General features: G+C 42.1%; 1 protein-coding gene across 8 annotated transcripts in view; it reads right to left on the minus strand.

The window, feature by feature from the left end:
• Window positions 1–15550, minus strand: part of PHACTR1 (phosphatase and actin regulator 1) — a 298270-nt gene that overhangs the window by 12714 nt on the left and 270006 nt on the right. For all 8 annotated transcript variants that reach the window (XM_063160585.1, XM_063160613.1, XM_063160574.1 and 5 more), the window contains 2 exons: window positions 7284–7339; window positions 2431–2492 (listed from right to left, as the gene is read on the minus strand). In XM_063160585.1, the coding sequence (XP_063016655.1) occupies window positions 2431–2492; window positions 7284–7339 (118 nt within the window). The remainder of the gene's footprint in view (window positions 1–2430; window positions 2493–7283; window positions 7340–15550) is intronic.

Genomic DNA, 15550 nt, shown 5'->3' on the forward strand with positions numbered 1-15550 from the left:
TAAGGCATCTAGACCTAGCAAGGTAATCTTACTTATTACAGTATGTCATGTTACAACTTATCATCATAACACTGTAACAAAATGTCAGTGCTGACGGAATTTTAAGAACAGCTTTTTTATGGATGGAATGGGTTCTTCCCTTGGAATTGGAATGTTGCCACCAAAAAAACTGGGGACAGTAGCAGTTTCTGTAGTGCAAGGTCAAAAGTCTCATCAGCGGCTTCTACAGAACCCACTTCCCTTCTTAAATCCCAACTACACACATTTCCAAAAGAGGCAACACGGCAGAGTTTCCTCATGTTGAATTTACCCTGCGGGCACGTGTGTGCTTGAAAATTCAGTGCAAACAGAAAGGGCTGGTGGGCAACACACTTGCTGTGCTCAATTAAACTTCTGCTTGATCTGGGGTTTAAAATCCTTTGGTAGTAAGACTTCAGTACAAACCGACAGAAGGAGCTTGCCACTCTGCTGTAAACACAACGACACATCTGGGACACGCTCATGAAAGAAACAGCTGGGGAGTAACAACTATTTTTGCAGGATTCACTCAGTGGTTGGCATTTCTAGTTGTTATCTAAAACACTTGCACACTTTATTCACTTCTTTTCTCTGGTGATTTCTGAGCTTTTGTGATGATATGTTTGGTAGGTGAGAACAAAATCTGTTGTTAGATCACCCCTGCAGTTCTTTCATTAAAATTACATGTGTCACTAGAACAATTTACAACAGTTTAAAAAGGTGATCCAAAGCAAACAATGTTAAGCTGTGTTGCTATCAACCTCAGAAATGTGGGGGAGAAAAATCTTTACTAGAGAGGAAGCCAAAAAAAAGACTAAAAGGTTTGTGACCAGGAACAGGGGTAGTAAAGAGCTAAATGCCAGGGCCTTGGACTGATGCTGCTTTCCCTGTTGTTCCTACATAAAAGGGCAAAGAAGACAAAGCAAGAAATCTCCCAGATAACTGCTGAGGTTTTAGGGAGCAGACACTGCTGCGAAGCAGTGGCAGCCTGGGTGCTTTACTTGAGCGGTGGCCTCTGCCTGTGACAGGTGATTCCTGTGCTCTGCACTCTTCCTACAGGATAGGGAAGGATGGGAAGGATGGGAACCGTGTGGCAATGGTGCCGGCTCAGTCAGCAAGCCCTCACTTCTTAGGCAGCACACTGGGTGTGGGGAGCTTTGCTCTGTATCTATTACAGCTGCTCCTCAAATGGCATCAAGCTCCACACTGGATTCCTGCACGTGTTTACCCTTCAACGTACAGGGAAATTGGAAGCCTGGCAAAATGGCATTTCCAGCCTTTGCGCAGAGCCTCAATCCCATGAAACATCTGCAATGCAGTTAGGATCTTCTCTTTCAGGCAGTGCTAAGAGGGAATGCACAATCATCCCTGTCATCGTGGTGAGGAATAGAAGTGTTTTACAAATAATATTATGGCTCTCTAGCTCCTGCAGACAACAGCAGTATCCCCCCACTGGTCACCAAGAATTCTACTTATTTACATGAACTGAGAGTTAAGGCATGAGATTTTTAACCATGGTAGAAAGCAATTCAGTTCTCAGAATGTAACCTTTCCACATATATTTAGAGACCTTTCCTTGTTAATATTTATACCATGATAGCTGTGATCACATAGGTCAAAAAAAAAGAAGTCATCTAAAATTGCACTGAAAGGGAATGGTGCTGCTTCACAAGTATGTGAGTTTTCAGAGGGCTTTCTTTACCCTTGGAGACAGGAAATATGTCAGTGCTGAAAGAAAGTTAATCTGCAATAGCAGGATGGATTGTTCACTGTGTATGTTTGGGCATCCGTAGACATTTATGCCAGCTGCAAAACTGAATGGGTACATCTGAAATGACTGTTCTTCAGTTTTAAGAGTAAATTACTTTTGAATCAAGCGATGCTGTTTTGTTTGTCCTTCCTTGCCAATACAAGATTGTTTTCTGCACTATATACTTTTTCATAAATGCTTGTCTCTATTAAATTTAAATGCCTCAGTTGACAACCTCCCTTTCCAGAAAATGTTTAACTTCCAGTTTTATGAGGGTTTTTTTTTGGTGGAATTTTCAAATCAGCATTGCTTTAACTTTGTTCTCTGTAATGGCTACAGAAGCCATTACACTTACAAGAAGCACTGGTCCTTGTAAATGCTGATCTTTATCCTTCACTGTTCAAAACTCCTTCAGTTATGAAGACTAGATCTTCTTTTTTCCTGTTTGAAATGTTACCAGCAGTAGCCTGCAAAGTGGTTTCCTTTGCTCTCCATGGACTTACACCCTGCAACATTGCTGATTTCTTTTAAAGATTTTTTTGTAAGACTTGTTTCACACTCTACTTTTGAAAATGGTGCTGAAGGAAAGGAAAAAGGCAAACAACTGTGCAGTAGGGAGAAAGTTAGAGTAGTGTCATAATAGGATCAAAGTTGCTTCTCACCTTACGTGTTAATCTTCTCTTAATCTCTCGTTTTTCCTCTTGCTCCTCTTGCTCATTCCGGGCTGTAAAAGATTTACAAGGATCTCAGACTTTGGACTCATCAGGCATGCACTGTTTGCAACAAAATAAGCCTTTCCATCAGTAAGTGTATTAATGTTTCAGGACCTCTCTGATGCACAGTATGTCCCTCTGGGGTGGGTGAACATCCTCGATCTGTAGCTACTGTGCTTCTTCACACGCCTCATAAAACATCTACAGCTTCCTTCCTTTCCTTGTGTTGGCACCTCTTCATGTGTGTCACTTTCTATAAGGGCTGGGCAGCAAGCCAGCTCTTCAATAAAATGTTATCTCCCTGCCCACAGGCCTGGTGGCCTCAGGGGGCTCAGCTACGATAGGGTTGGATTCTGCAAGGTCAGTGGTTGGAAAAGAAACACATACATTTTTTTTCCATCTGCAGAATAATTTCTTGCAGCTACTTTTTGGAGATAATAGAAAAAAAGCTTTGGAATAGAGGTGCCAGACAAATTGTGCAACTTCCCATGGCATGAGTGGAGTTAAGGAGAGCGTGTCCTTCCATCACGAGCCTTCAAAGTTTCACACTGGAGCATAAAAGTTCATCCCAGGTCATTTAACTTTCAACATTAAGCCAAAAGATCACGTGCTACGAGTTCTTACCAGGGCATGCCTCAACTCTTCTCCCTCAAGAGTTCAATCACATTTGAGTACACTAACTCTTCTTCAACTTAGGAGCAGGCTGTCATGCATTGTCTTTGCATTGACCTTTACCAAAAGTCACTAAAATCCCAGGCTTCCAGGTACTCAGCTTCTCAATCAGTTAGGATCTGTCTCCACTGCTTCACTGATGGCTAAAACACTCTTTACTCCCATCATGCCAGCACAAAACAGGTGAGAGCAAACACAACTCATCAGCTCTGTGCCCCTGCTGGGATCCAGTTTTTGCTCAGCTAGGACTAGCTCAGGCAGGAATAACTCTCTGCAGGGCACATTATGGACCTCAAAGGCCAGCTGAGGAAAGGTGCTTTGATTTAAATTGTTAAACTTTGGATTGCACTAAACTCAAGGGGGCATCCCACGTTCCTCTCTGCTGATCCTGCAGTTGGAGCAGGCACCTCCTGCAGAGCAGCAGGAACAACCCACCAGCCGTAGCTTCTTCAGCTATGAGAGCACAAACCAGCAATCTCACTGGAAAACTGGGGCTTTCCCCACACAGAAATGAGACCTAAGGTTTAGAGCCCACAGAAGCCTCTGAGCAGGTAAGAAGGGCTAGGCTGCAAACCAGGTGTCTCACTGCTCAGGACAGACAGTGCTATCACAACTGCTCACTGACTTCAGCAGGACTGGGAAATCTCCACCAAAGTGGACAAAGAACCTGCCGATGTTATGGTGTTTCACACTACACTTCTGATCTTTAAGTGCCATTTTACCAAAAATACTGCTTATATTTTCAGAAGGAAGGAAACCAGTAGGCACTAAAAAGAACACAAGACAGCAGGGAGTTACAACTGTCTTTTTAAGCAATCACTGGAGTAGCTACACTGATAAATATGATTTTCCTCTTTCAGTGGTTTCTGCCCCTAGTCGGCTGGATACTCCTCCGGCAATTGATCCTTTAGCAATTTTTTTCTTCCCTTTGTGTCTCAAATTTGGAGGAGCTGGTCCTGCAAATGCTTACTTTCAGACACAGCACTAACTAAAGAGAATCCACACATAGTCAGGGTAGAACTGCAAGCAGCCGAGGAGTTTTATATAAAACTTAGTAATGGCTACTCATTTTTGTCCTTGGCATCTGATGTTTTTCTCTTCTCCTCACTCTCAGCCCAACCACCCACTTTCAGAGACAGCCAGGCTTAAGACTTCAGGCAGGTAAAAGCTGGAAAATAGGAATACATTCTCCTTCAAAACTAGAAAGTGACTTTGTTTTAGCCTATTTCTTTGAAGTTAAGTCATGCCAATCTTGTGAAGATACAGAACAGATGCTTTATTTCATCTTAGGTGTTCAGGAGATTCTCTGTTTCTCTAAACCTGTGTGTCAGGGTGATGTAGGTGCAATTTTCACTCCTGATCTCGTGCCAGTGTGAAATGTCCCCCAGTACCGTTTGAGGTATTCAGAACCCACCTAACCATAATTTTTATGAGAAATTTATGCAACCCTAAATGTGCCAGGTTGACAATTGGATTACTTTCATCCACCTGTGAAGTGGCACAGGGGTGGTGCATGACAGGGGATCGAGGCATCTTTCCCTATACCCTTGGACAGCAAGTACAGGTGCAAAGTGTTCTTTAGTCTTCAAAATAACCCTGCAGGCCTGGACTCCTCCCACTCCATGCCCTTGATCTAAATATGAGTCAGTGACTGGGGCATACTTCAGTGAAGGAGATCCCACAAGACCCAGTTGTCTGTCTCTGCTGTTTCCTTCCTGTGGCTGCTGTGATTTCACTGTTGCCATCAGCAAGTAGCAGAACTTGGGAAATGGATGCTTTGCCCTTGTAAAGATAACTCCTAATTACTGCAGTAGCACAGACCTAGGAAGCATTCAATTCATGTATAAAGACTGGCTATCCAACCACACTTTGCCTCATTTTTCCCCATCAGCATGGGCAGTAATGCAGTTACACATGTAATAGGCACATCACAGTACCAGACATGACATTTTCATCAGGGAGATTTCAGCTTTAACTGCAGAGAAAGCCCTGTTTAGTCTACTTGAGAGCTTGGTAGGTTTTCTTTTGTGTTTGTGCATGCTTTGGGCTGGGCTTTTGCAAATTGCTTGACCTGCTTATGCAGAGAATTTACACTCTTTTTATTAGCACTTCCTGAGTTTCTCTTTCCCTACACTCCATTATATTTATTATAATGCTCCTTTTCAGAACTCTAGAGAAATGACACAAAATGACATACAAATCAGAAAATATTTATTTTTACTTGTTTAAGTGTAGAGTATGTTTATGCTTTCTTTTTAAAATTATGTAACAAATTTATTTTTTTTCTTTCCTGCTGTGGCTCACCAAAAGTTGGAATGCCTTGGAAATACCACATTACTCTTTCCTCTAATTAGGAAGCTGTTTGTTTTCCAAGACACGCATGTTTGGGGCAGATCTGTGCTAAAGCAAGCTATAAAAAAATCCATTTCGGAAATACAATGTGGTTCTGGAATCAGAGTAATATTTTCAAACATCCATGTAATTTAAAAGCCTTTACTCAATTAAAAAAGAAACTGGTGTTACTCAAGGGGTAACTCCTCTGAAATGTAAGACACCTTTAGGGCCCTCTGTGACTGCTGTGCTCAGCAATGTGACCTTTAGGAATGTCTGCAATGCACCCGGCGCTGGAGATGCTGCTCTCTGCTGATGCTGGTTCAAAGCAGGTGCCCAAGATTCCACCTCCCCCAGTGCCAGGGCAGAGTTTGCTGGTCATGCACCAGCACCAGGTGGTGCCTGACACGTGTTTGTTCAGAGGTCCCAGGATGACAGCATGAGCTGCCAGAAAATCGGCCTCTGTCTCTCTGTGCGTGAGCCTGACATCGGTCACGTCGCAGGTCCCCCTTCTCCAGCTGTTCTGCTACACCCCGGGAGAAAATCACAGCTGGATGTGCCAAATATTTCCCCAGGTTCTTCCTCCAGCAGCCAGCCACCAGAGTTCAGAGCAGACATGAGGAGCACAGTTACCAAGAGAGGGCTGGTCCCAAACAAATGGCTTTTCCAGCAGCCTCAGGCTTGCCCACCCTGCTCTGCTGTCCGGTCTTTTCTCCTCTTGGCATTCACAGTGGTGCCTCTCTCCCTCTGACTGCTACGTGTAATAACATCAACAGATGAAAAGACCCTGCTGGGCACTAACACTATCACTAATCTGCTAAGATTTTGAAGTATTTGAAAAATGAATTCTGCTGATTTTCAGAGAATTATCTTCTGCTACCACATTTTTATGATTCTATACAATGCAGCTATTTGAACAAGAGAAGGTGAATTATGGACCTAGCTAAGGAGACATTATGCATAAGGTACCATTTTGGAATACTTTTTTCTGTAGTAATTTTTAAAAAATTTCCTGGAAATATGCATTTACTAACTTAAAACGGGAAGAACTTGTTTGTTTGTTGTTTATTTCTGCTTCCAAAGTAACAACAATAATTAGATAAACAGCTTTCTTTGTTTTTAATATTCAAAACACTTGCATGCAAGTAAAGAAACTGTAATTTTCTTCCTGTTCATTCATGAGGTTATGAAAGTTGGACTCAGTCCAGCTTCCCTTCAAGTCAGTGGCAATGTATCTACTAACTTGGTTCAGGATTTCTGAGTGGTATTTTGTCCCTTTAAAAATTACGGGCTGAGGATCTACCAGCAAATTTTTGGCTGATTTAAAGGGAGAGTTTCATGGGAATAACCCTGAGTCACACTGGATTCTTTTTTTAAATTGAATAAAGGTTCCAGCTAGCATAGATTGCTGTGAAGATTTTTAGGAAAGCTAATCGAGCTATGCCCTAATGTCTTTACTAACTTACAATGGGATGTTCATCTACATAAGTGCTGCACAAAGGAGGCTTTTCAGGATGTCTGACCCTCTGTCTGGAATGTCATTCAACACCTAGGATTTTTTCCCCTTAGGTTATTCTTGTAAATTTACTGACTCTGATTTGAAAGAACTGTTTCTGCAGATTTAGATGTTATTACAGACTTTCATGCTTATTTGCACTTACGATGCCCTTTATTATTTTTATTTATTATCAGTGATGCTTACAGAGAATAGCTGATGTTCATAAAAAGCAACAAATGTATATGAAACCTAACCCAAATTATCTGGCTTCAGGTTAAATGGCAGCAGAATCAGGACTTACGTTTCAGTATGTTCCTCTGCTCCAATTCTTCAGCAGTTGGCCTCTGGCTCAGTCGTCTGCGAAAAAAGTCCAAGATCAGTTTTTGGACCATATCATATTCTCCTCAGTTCTCTGCCTTGAAGAGTCACTTTGGGGTGTGAAAGGCAGAACAGAAAGCACTGACACTGCTCCATTATGTACTTGGTATGCCTGGACCATGCGTGACACACACCATGCTTCGCTTTCGCAGTTTCCTCTGTTTCCAACCCACGAAAGACAAAATATGTTATGTCATCTTAGGCATGACTCTCCCACCCCTACCCCAGGCAGAGCTGCTGAAAGCTAAGCCACACAGATGTCTCCACTTAATTTCCTTCCCTCCATTCCTTCTTCCTGACTTGCACAAGTATTTCTAGCTAGGATCCAGCTAACCCTCTCGCTGCCCCCTCGCCAGCCTCCTGACCGCGCCCCGTTGGTTCACACAGCGTTTGAACACACAGACACAGAAAAACAAGGGACTGATTGGCAGCACTGAGGGCAGAACAATAGCAACCCTCCTCCTTCTCTTGTGGCTTTTATTAAATCCTATATTGAAGGATCAGTGTGACTTGCTAGTCAATCTGTCTGTAAGAGGGTCAACAAACCCCACAATCTGATTACAAATGGGGGCTCTGTACGTAGGAATGACCTGAATATTCAGAATACAGAGCAAGCACAAAAGCGTCTTTGCAAAACAAAGTAAACCAGAGAGATGACATCAGAAGTCAGCACTGTTGGGCATCCTCATACTTTTATCCAAGTCAATGGGTGTTTTGTCAATGATACGAGTGACATGACAGAGCCTTCTCTTCCTCCAGACTTGGTCATTCAGAGACATTTCCAACTTGAGGACCCCAGTCTTTGTCAACTGGACCAGCTTCCCTGTGAGTTACTGGTTACTGGGCACTGATAGGAAATTATAAGAATGCTGCATGGCTTCATCTTCGGCAAGGAATGTTCCCCTGACCCTGGGCACAGCAGCTCCCTGAAATGGAGCTGGATGAGAGATGTCTGACAATGGCTCCTCACCACGCAGGGACTAAGCTGCTGGTGCACGTGCATCCCCAGCCTTCTCCAGGGCCAGGAACTCATGTGTGTGCCAGTTCAAGACCCCTGCCCCTCACACTGTGTGCAGAGCACAGGGCTGAACAAGCACTGGGTAGGAGCCCACCTCCCACACCAACTGTTTGAAGGCAGAAGCTTTACAGGCACCTGATTTTACAGTCTGAAGATCTCCACCAGCAGAGGTGATACCAGCTGCATGTCCTTTGGGAGCACTTTACACCATGAAAACAAACGAGCAGTACACAGCCCTATTTCAGTGTAGAATTTGGAGTCAGGAGCTTTATGCCTTTCTCAAAGCAGATTGAACATTTATCTCATTAGAAAAGTGTTAAAAGGGACAGAAACTGACCCTTAATTCAGAAGTAAAGAATGTCTGCAAAGTACTTTGAAGACAGAAAGTGCTATTCAAGTGTTTGCCATTACATCTTTAATATACGGTAGCTGTTCCTAATGGGAGACTTTGCCTTAGGACTGTGAAGCAATTAGAACTACTTCATTTCTAGCATCACATGACAACCAAAAAAGAAGAAGTTGCCTTTTTTAGCCCCACCACACATGTCTGCAGGAACTGTATTATAAATGTTTTCAATTCCCCATGCCATGATGCTTTTCAAAAGGATGCATCAGGATGAATGCCAGCCATCCAGCATGTGAATGGCTTCTACAGAAACAGACATCATAGTAAAAAGAGAAAGGAAAAAACCCTCCCCCAAAGTCCTCCAGATTCCAAGAAAACAAGGATTGAAGGACTCAGATAACTGTTCTGTCACAAACAGTTCACACTAGGACATTGCTAACAGAAGGCAGAAGGTTTATCTACCTACAGAAGTGATTTACAACAGGGACCACATCTTCCACGTGTTCAGTGAGGTACCTGCCATGAAGCAGATGCATTTAAACTAAGCTTTCATTGCATGTTTCTGTGGCATTTCTTCCACACAAGAGGACACACATTTCCTCCAAGAATACCCTTGTCGTTATCTGCACCCTCTACTCCTGTGCTGCTCAGGACCTAGAGACCATGGGATTTTTCCCCACACTGTCTGGTAGGGCCCCAAGTGAAAGCCAGCCAAGGATACTCATGTTCCCCATCAAGAGTCAAATTACTTTGTGGATCCCATTATCCACCCCTTTCAGTCTGCAGAGTGCTCCTGCCTAAATGGTGACTGCCACTTTTAAGTGATGCACAGCAGAAAAAGCCATGCCACTTTGGATAGATTAATTCATGGATTAGCAAACACTTCTGGAGTTTTATAATCCTAAGTTTCTAATAATGTGAGTTAGGCAGTAGGAAAAGCTAAGGTATTCTTGTAGTGGAACAAAATCTTAATTAGTCCTTACAGTGCAAGTAGTAAAGCGTCACTGAAGGATGAAGAAGGTCATGAATAGAAACCACAGAGGTTTCTGGCCTCCAGTACCAGTGTCTGCTTTCATCTCCATGAACTGCTGTTAAATTCCCATTTCCATCATCCCTTGGGACGGACTGAGTCTGCTCCTGCTCCTTCATTTTAAGTCCCTCCTTGATGAGCTCTTCAAATAAACCCAGCCCCTTCCACAGCCATTTCCTTCCAAACTCTCCCCATTATCTCTTTTCATGGTCTCTTGCTCATTTAATTTAATTCCTTCTATGCTGTTACAGTGACTTCTGCCCCCAGACTATTGGGGCACACAAACACCTCCACCAGCTCCTCAGAACAGCACCATTTAAGCTCTTGTTTCTTGCCAGCTAATTTCTAGCCTTGCTAGACATTGAACAGCTGTTAACATCTCTGTTAATCTTTGAAAATCTTGATACTAGTTACAGATAATGTAAGTCAAGAAACACAATCAGCTCTTGCTTTATTACCATGGCTGCAAAGACACAGGTTTGTTTTTTTTTCCACACTCAGTTTCAGTACACCAGCTCTAGCATAGAGCTCTGACCTTGGCAAACATCAGTGATGGTAGCTCCCCAATTCTGCCTTCCTTCCTGTCCTGCCCAGAATGAAAAGTTGTTAATGAAGCCCACCTAGCTTGCACAGGTTGTTTTCAATAGTTTGATTGCTGGCTTGCTGCTGTGCCTCATTTAATTTAACATCACAGGGGCTGCATGAGGCAGTCAGGAGGCCACAGGTCAGGAAAAAGGTGTCTCATTAGCAGCACAATCAGAATAAACGGGAGAAAATGGATGTGAGGAAGGAACCTGGTGCCACAGCAAAGAACAGATCTGCCTGTGCAAACTGTAAGGATGGAGAGAGATGTGTGGTGCTGCTGTTGATCAGAAAGGTAACTCTGGCTGTTTCATCAAACAAAGTAAGTGCAGGTGTCTGGCCAAGGAACAGGGGAGACTGGCCTCAACAAGTAACCACCTCTAACAGCACTTTCTGTATTTAAAATGTTCATGTGTCAACATGCCTGACCTTCACTGTGCCATCCATACAGTTTTGCAATGTGTTTCAGGCATCCAAGAAGACAGGAAAGTGTTTTGTAATTGGTGCTTTACAATTATTGCTCGGTTTATACTTCATATATTTCTGCAATATCGATTACAACAGTTTTGCAAATATACTGTGACAAAGGTTTTACTACAAAGGAAAGCTTCCTAAGATTTATGGTGACATAAGGAAAGCCTTGCTGGGATTTCACTGAAAAAATAATATCCAAATGGGTGTGTCAGTAAAAATTGCTCACATTTACAAAGATAAACTTGACAGCAAACCAATCTTCAGAATTAATTCTCTACAGGATCAAATGCATCACACGTCTTGTGCTAGACAATAAGAGCAGTTCTTCGTAAGGATGGTGTAGTGAGGCTTATTTTGTTGGGTGGTTTTTTTTTTTTTTTGCTTGTTTGCTTGCTTTGAATTTGCTCTGGGCTGGGCTGGTCACATTATGGCAGATGAGTAGGAGTTTGGGGCCAGAAGGGACAATCCTGCAAAATCAATTGCTGTAGATCTAAAATATTGGCTGGTGCAGGGACCAACAGGAAAGAAAGGCAGCATTTTCACTGATGGATGCTATTGTTTGGACCCTCCCCAGCAAACTGAGAACTCAGAATGAAAAGTTTCTGCTCCATGTGTCAGTATTCTGCAGGAGCAATAAAAGGAAAATGTCCTTGGGCATGACAAAACACTTAAATGAAGCACACAGTGCTGCTCACCCTGCTCTGCAGTGTGACCACTCCCCAAGGGCTCTCAGACCAGCAGCCAACCCCTTGTGGGGGCCTTGGCTCAGATTTTTGCAGCCCTTTTGTCTGGCAGCACCTTTGAGGTGAGATGCTCCTGGCTGTCTTGGCTGTCCCCTACCAGGAGTCATGGGTTTTCTCTCCTTGATCTCTTGTTTTGCTGTGGATGAGCTCCAAGAAAAAGCTGGTTTATGCCATCCAGCTTGTTGATGTGTGAACAGGATGCTGTGGGATATGTGTTTTCTGTGTACCAGGAATTCATCTTTGTCCAGAGGACAAGAGAATTTAAGAGCCTAGTGTGGGGTCACACGCAAGTATAATGGCTGGATACAATACAGGGCTGGCTGGAAATTGCTTCCCCACCCACTTGCCAGGCTTATTAACTGTGAGTGTTTGCAGGCACGAAAGGCAGAACTCAGGAGCTCTCCAGTGCCTCAATGGTGACATTTGGTGTGTGGGACCCATGAACAGGACTGGTGGACATGACAGGACACACAGCAGGACAGTGAGATGTCCAGAATATCCCCAAGGCATCTCTGAGCCAAGTTGTGCTCACACAGTTGTTCCTCATGACTTAAGTCACCCTGATGTAAAATAACTTGTGAGCACAGTGGGGCATAACCTCTGGAGCAACTCCTGAATTTATTCTGTGCAAACATCCTCAATCAGCAGCAACTGGGCCCATACTACCCTAGACACTGCGCTAACAGAGCAGTAAATCTGAGCTGGGCACATGAGAAGCCAGCTGCTACAAAGAACTGCTTGTGACATTGCTCTTTAGTTGACATAAATGAGCATGACTGAAGCCAGTAGAACTGCACTGATTTACATCAGCAAAATAATTCCACATGAGGAAAATTCAATGGGAGTAAAGAGTGTTAATTTACCTTGCCTTTCCCAATAATAATAATGAAGCAGAATTAACCAAGTAAAGGCTGTCAGGGGCTCTTTGCACTCCCATGCCATGTACAGAAAATTCAGAGAAAAACAGAAAAGAAGAAAATCTTGTATTTGTTTCTAGCAGTTAACTGTTAGCAGAGGGCAAGAATGAACTACCTCCTTTCCTTACATCACTGCACAATGAGCAAAAAAATCATTGTAAGCCTGGAGGTTCACTTTTTTTGCAGTGACAGCCCAGATTTTGCCAGCCAGACTGTAGAGTCTACAGAGGACTATCATTCTCCTAAACAGGATTTATAAAATGGGATTAAATGTACTTCTATCAATGAATTAATAAACTGAGGCCATATTAAATAGAAAATCCCTACCCAAAGAAGCAAGTGTAACCAATAAAATACCAATAAAATTCTTGTACTAGACTCCATTAGATGTTTGCTAATCTGTAGGATTATTACTTTCTTCAAGTTCCCTCACAGGTAAGCGTGACAAGTCTCCTGGTATCAGTCATGATAATACACTTTATAAGTTCTTTTCTTGAGAAATTAGGGCAATAAAACCATAAGGAGTGTTTGCCACGACTCAGTTATCATGTAATGACTGCTCTACACTTCCCTGTTGATTTAAAATATTCAGCCTCTGGGAGATGGTGATGCTTCTGCAGCTATAAAGAAGCCTGTGGCAATGAAAGCAGACCAACGTGGGCAGAGATGCCTGTTCATCCCTAGGAAAATGGGTGAAGCACCACTGGCATGGCTTAGCAGAGAACCAGTTAGACAATTTTGGTAGGAAGTATTTGCTTTTGGTGAAAGTCTAAAAAACTGCTAAGTATCAGTTGAAGATAAAAGTATTTTCTGACAGTCCCTTACTGGCAAGGTACTACTTCTGCCTTAGTATCCCAGAGTGCTCCCTGGACTTCTGATTGTGTTCCCTTGACATTTGATCCAGGATAGCTACAACAGTCCCATAACCCTGAGCAGAGAGGCAATGCTTTTGCTCAGCATTAGTGCTCTGCAAGAAGTACAGAACAATCTGGAATGTGAGCCAAAGTAATTTTATTTCCCGTAACACATCTGCAGTTGTCTTTCCAGCTGGGCTCTACAGGAAAATCAGATTTACAACTGAAATTATTCAGACTTTAATTCAGGCTCTAAGCAGTCATTTACTACCCCCCAAAATTATCCTTATCCCAGACTTGATTTTGTGTTGAGAAACAGCTTCAATATAGACTTTAAAGCTCCGATTAGTCTAGATTGCAGTGAGGATTTTTGGGAAAACTAATCAGCAAATTTTCTGCTTGCTCAAGCATCTGTGTATAGTGAGAAATATAACCAAGCTGGCTCTTTGTTTAAAACTCTTACAACTGACCAATTTGTTTTCCCATTCTTTAGATCATGTGAATCTATTCTTGAGTCATGGCTCAAATGATGCCATTTTTTCTGGTTCAGCTCACTGAGGGATTGAATTATTATGATTTTGATTTATTCTTTGGAAAGTTACAAGCTTCCTGAGAAAGAACTGCCTGCCCAGAACAGGTCTCCTGGGAAAAGAATATCATATTCAAAATGTAGATTTTAAAAATTCATTATGTTTGCATAAGGTTACATCTTGTTCATTATATATGGAACAAATTTCTTTAAAATACCCAAATAAAGCAGAAATATTTTGGACCATGAACTCTGTATTTCATTAAAAGAAATGAAGCAATGACTAGATAGCCCTATAACTCTGACTAGAAACACTGTGGATAATGACATACCCAGGTCATCACTCTTCCATTAGACCACTATAATAATGCAGACAATTGCATTTGCCCAAGGAATGACTTCATTTCTTTTCTAAAGATAATGCCAAGCAGTGATAGACACACAAATCCAGATTTTGTCCCCATGTTCAATAATATTAACTGGGAGATGCCTACTGGTTTGTGCAACATTGCAAGACCACGTCTCACACCTCAACCTCTAAAATGGAGCCTCCTCCATTTAATTACTGTGCTGTTCCATTAACATCAAAGCTGTCAGCCAAATGCTGGCTCTTCACATAAAATAAGATCATGTAAGTTTAAATGATTTTTAAAAATTAAAAAAAAAAGAGGCACAGCTTAATTAAGATAGTTTTGCAGCATTACTTCTCAAATCTCTTATCCCTATCCCAAGAACAAAATATCCAACAACTGCAGTAGGAAACAAAGAACAATCTTTTTTAGAAGAGGGAATTTATTATGTATCTAATTCAAGAATGTATTTTCGGAACAATAAAAATGGGATGTTTTTGAGTACTAGAAATCCAGAGTGAAAAATGTACTAAATGCTGGTTGAAAATCCAAAGCATGCCAGAAAAAACAGATGGATGTTAGGACCCATTGTAATAGAGAAAAAAAATGTTCTAAAATGTTAGCAATTGTCCTTCTGTTGTCTATACAGCATTGTGAGAAGACACTTGCCTCACCAAATGTGATAATATTGAATTAAAAGCCGAATTTACAAAGCTACAGATATCATAATTCACAGTTCAAGGTCAATCTGTAAATGACTTAAGTAAAATGGCACCAAAAAATAATCAATCTGAGCTGAACAGATATGCTTGCTGTCTATAGGCATTACTGAATGGTTTGTTTTAAAATCTCTGTACAGTAATATTGCTTTGTCTAGGTGAATGAACATACTTAAAGCAGTAAATAAAAGTTAGCTACGCTCTTAAAAGCAAAGCCATCTCCAAGTATGAGCCAGAAGAGCAGAATCTCCTTCTCTATTGGAATTTTCCCCACCTTGGCTTCTGATGCTCAGGGAAGCTTGGATGTTGGAACATATTTGATATAGGAATAAAGCAGTTATTCCTCTGTGTATGTGGCATGACCTTGGGATGGAGACAAAAAGCAATGCTTTAGGTTGGGAAAAAGTTTTGTGGGACCAGGGAAGAAAACACAGAGGGAGGCTGAGGGGTGACAATGAAAGTACAGCCCCATTCCCCCAAGCTCTTCACCTTTTAAAGCCCCAGTGATCTTTCCCAGCAACACCATCTTCTAAGGATGCTCTTCTGAGAAATCTGCTGCCACAAACTTAAATGCAACCTACCCTGAGAAGCAGCTCTGAGGAAGGGCTGAGGGCTGAAACACCTCATG

The sequence above is a fragment of the Melospiza melodia genome, chromosome 1, assembly GCF_035770615.1.
Source record: "Melospiza melodia melodia isolate bMelMel2 chromosome 1, bMelMel2.pri, whole genome shotgun sequence".
Classification (NCBI taxonomy): domain Eukaryota; kingdom Metazoa; phylum Chordata; class Aves; order Passeriformes; family Passerellidae; genus Melospiza; species Melospiza melodia.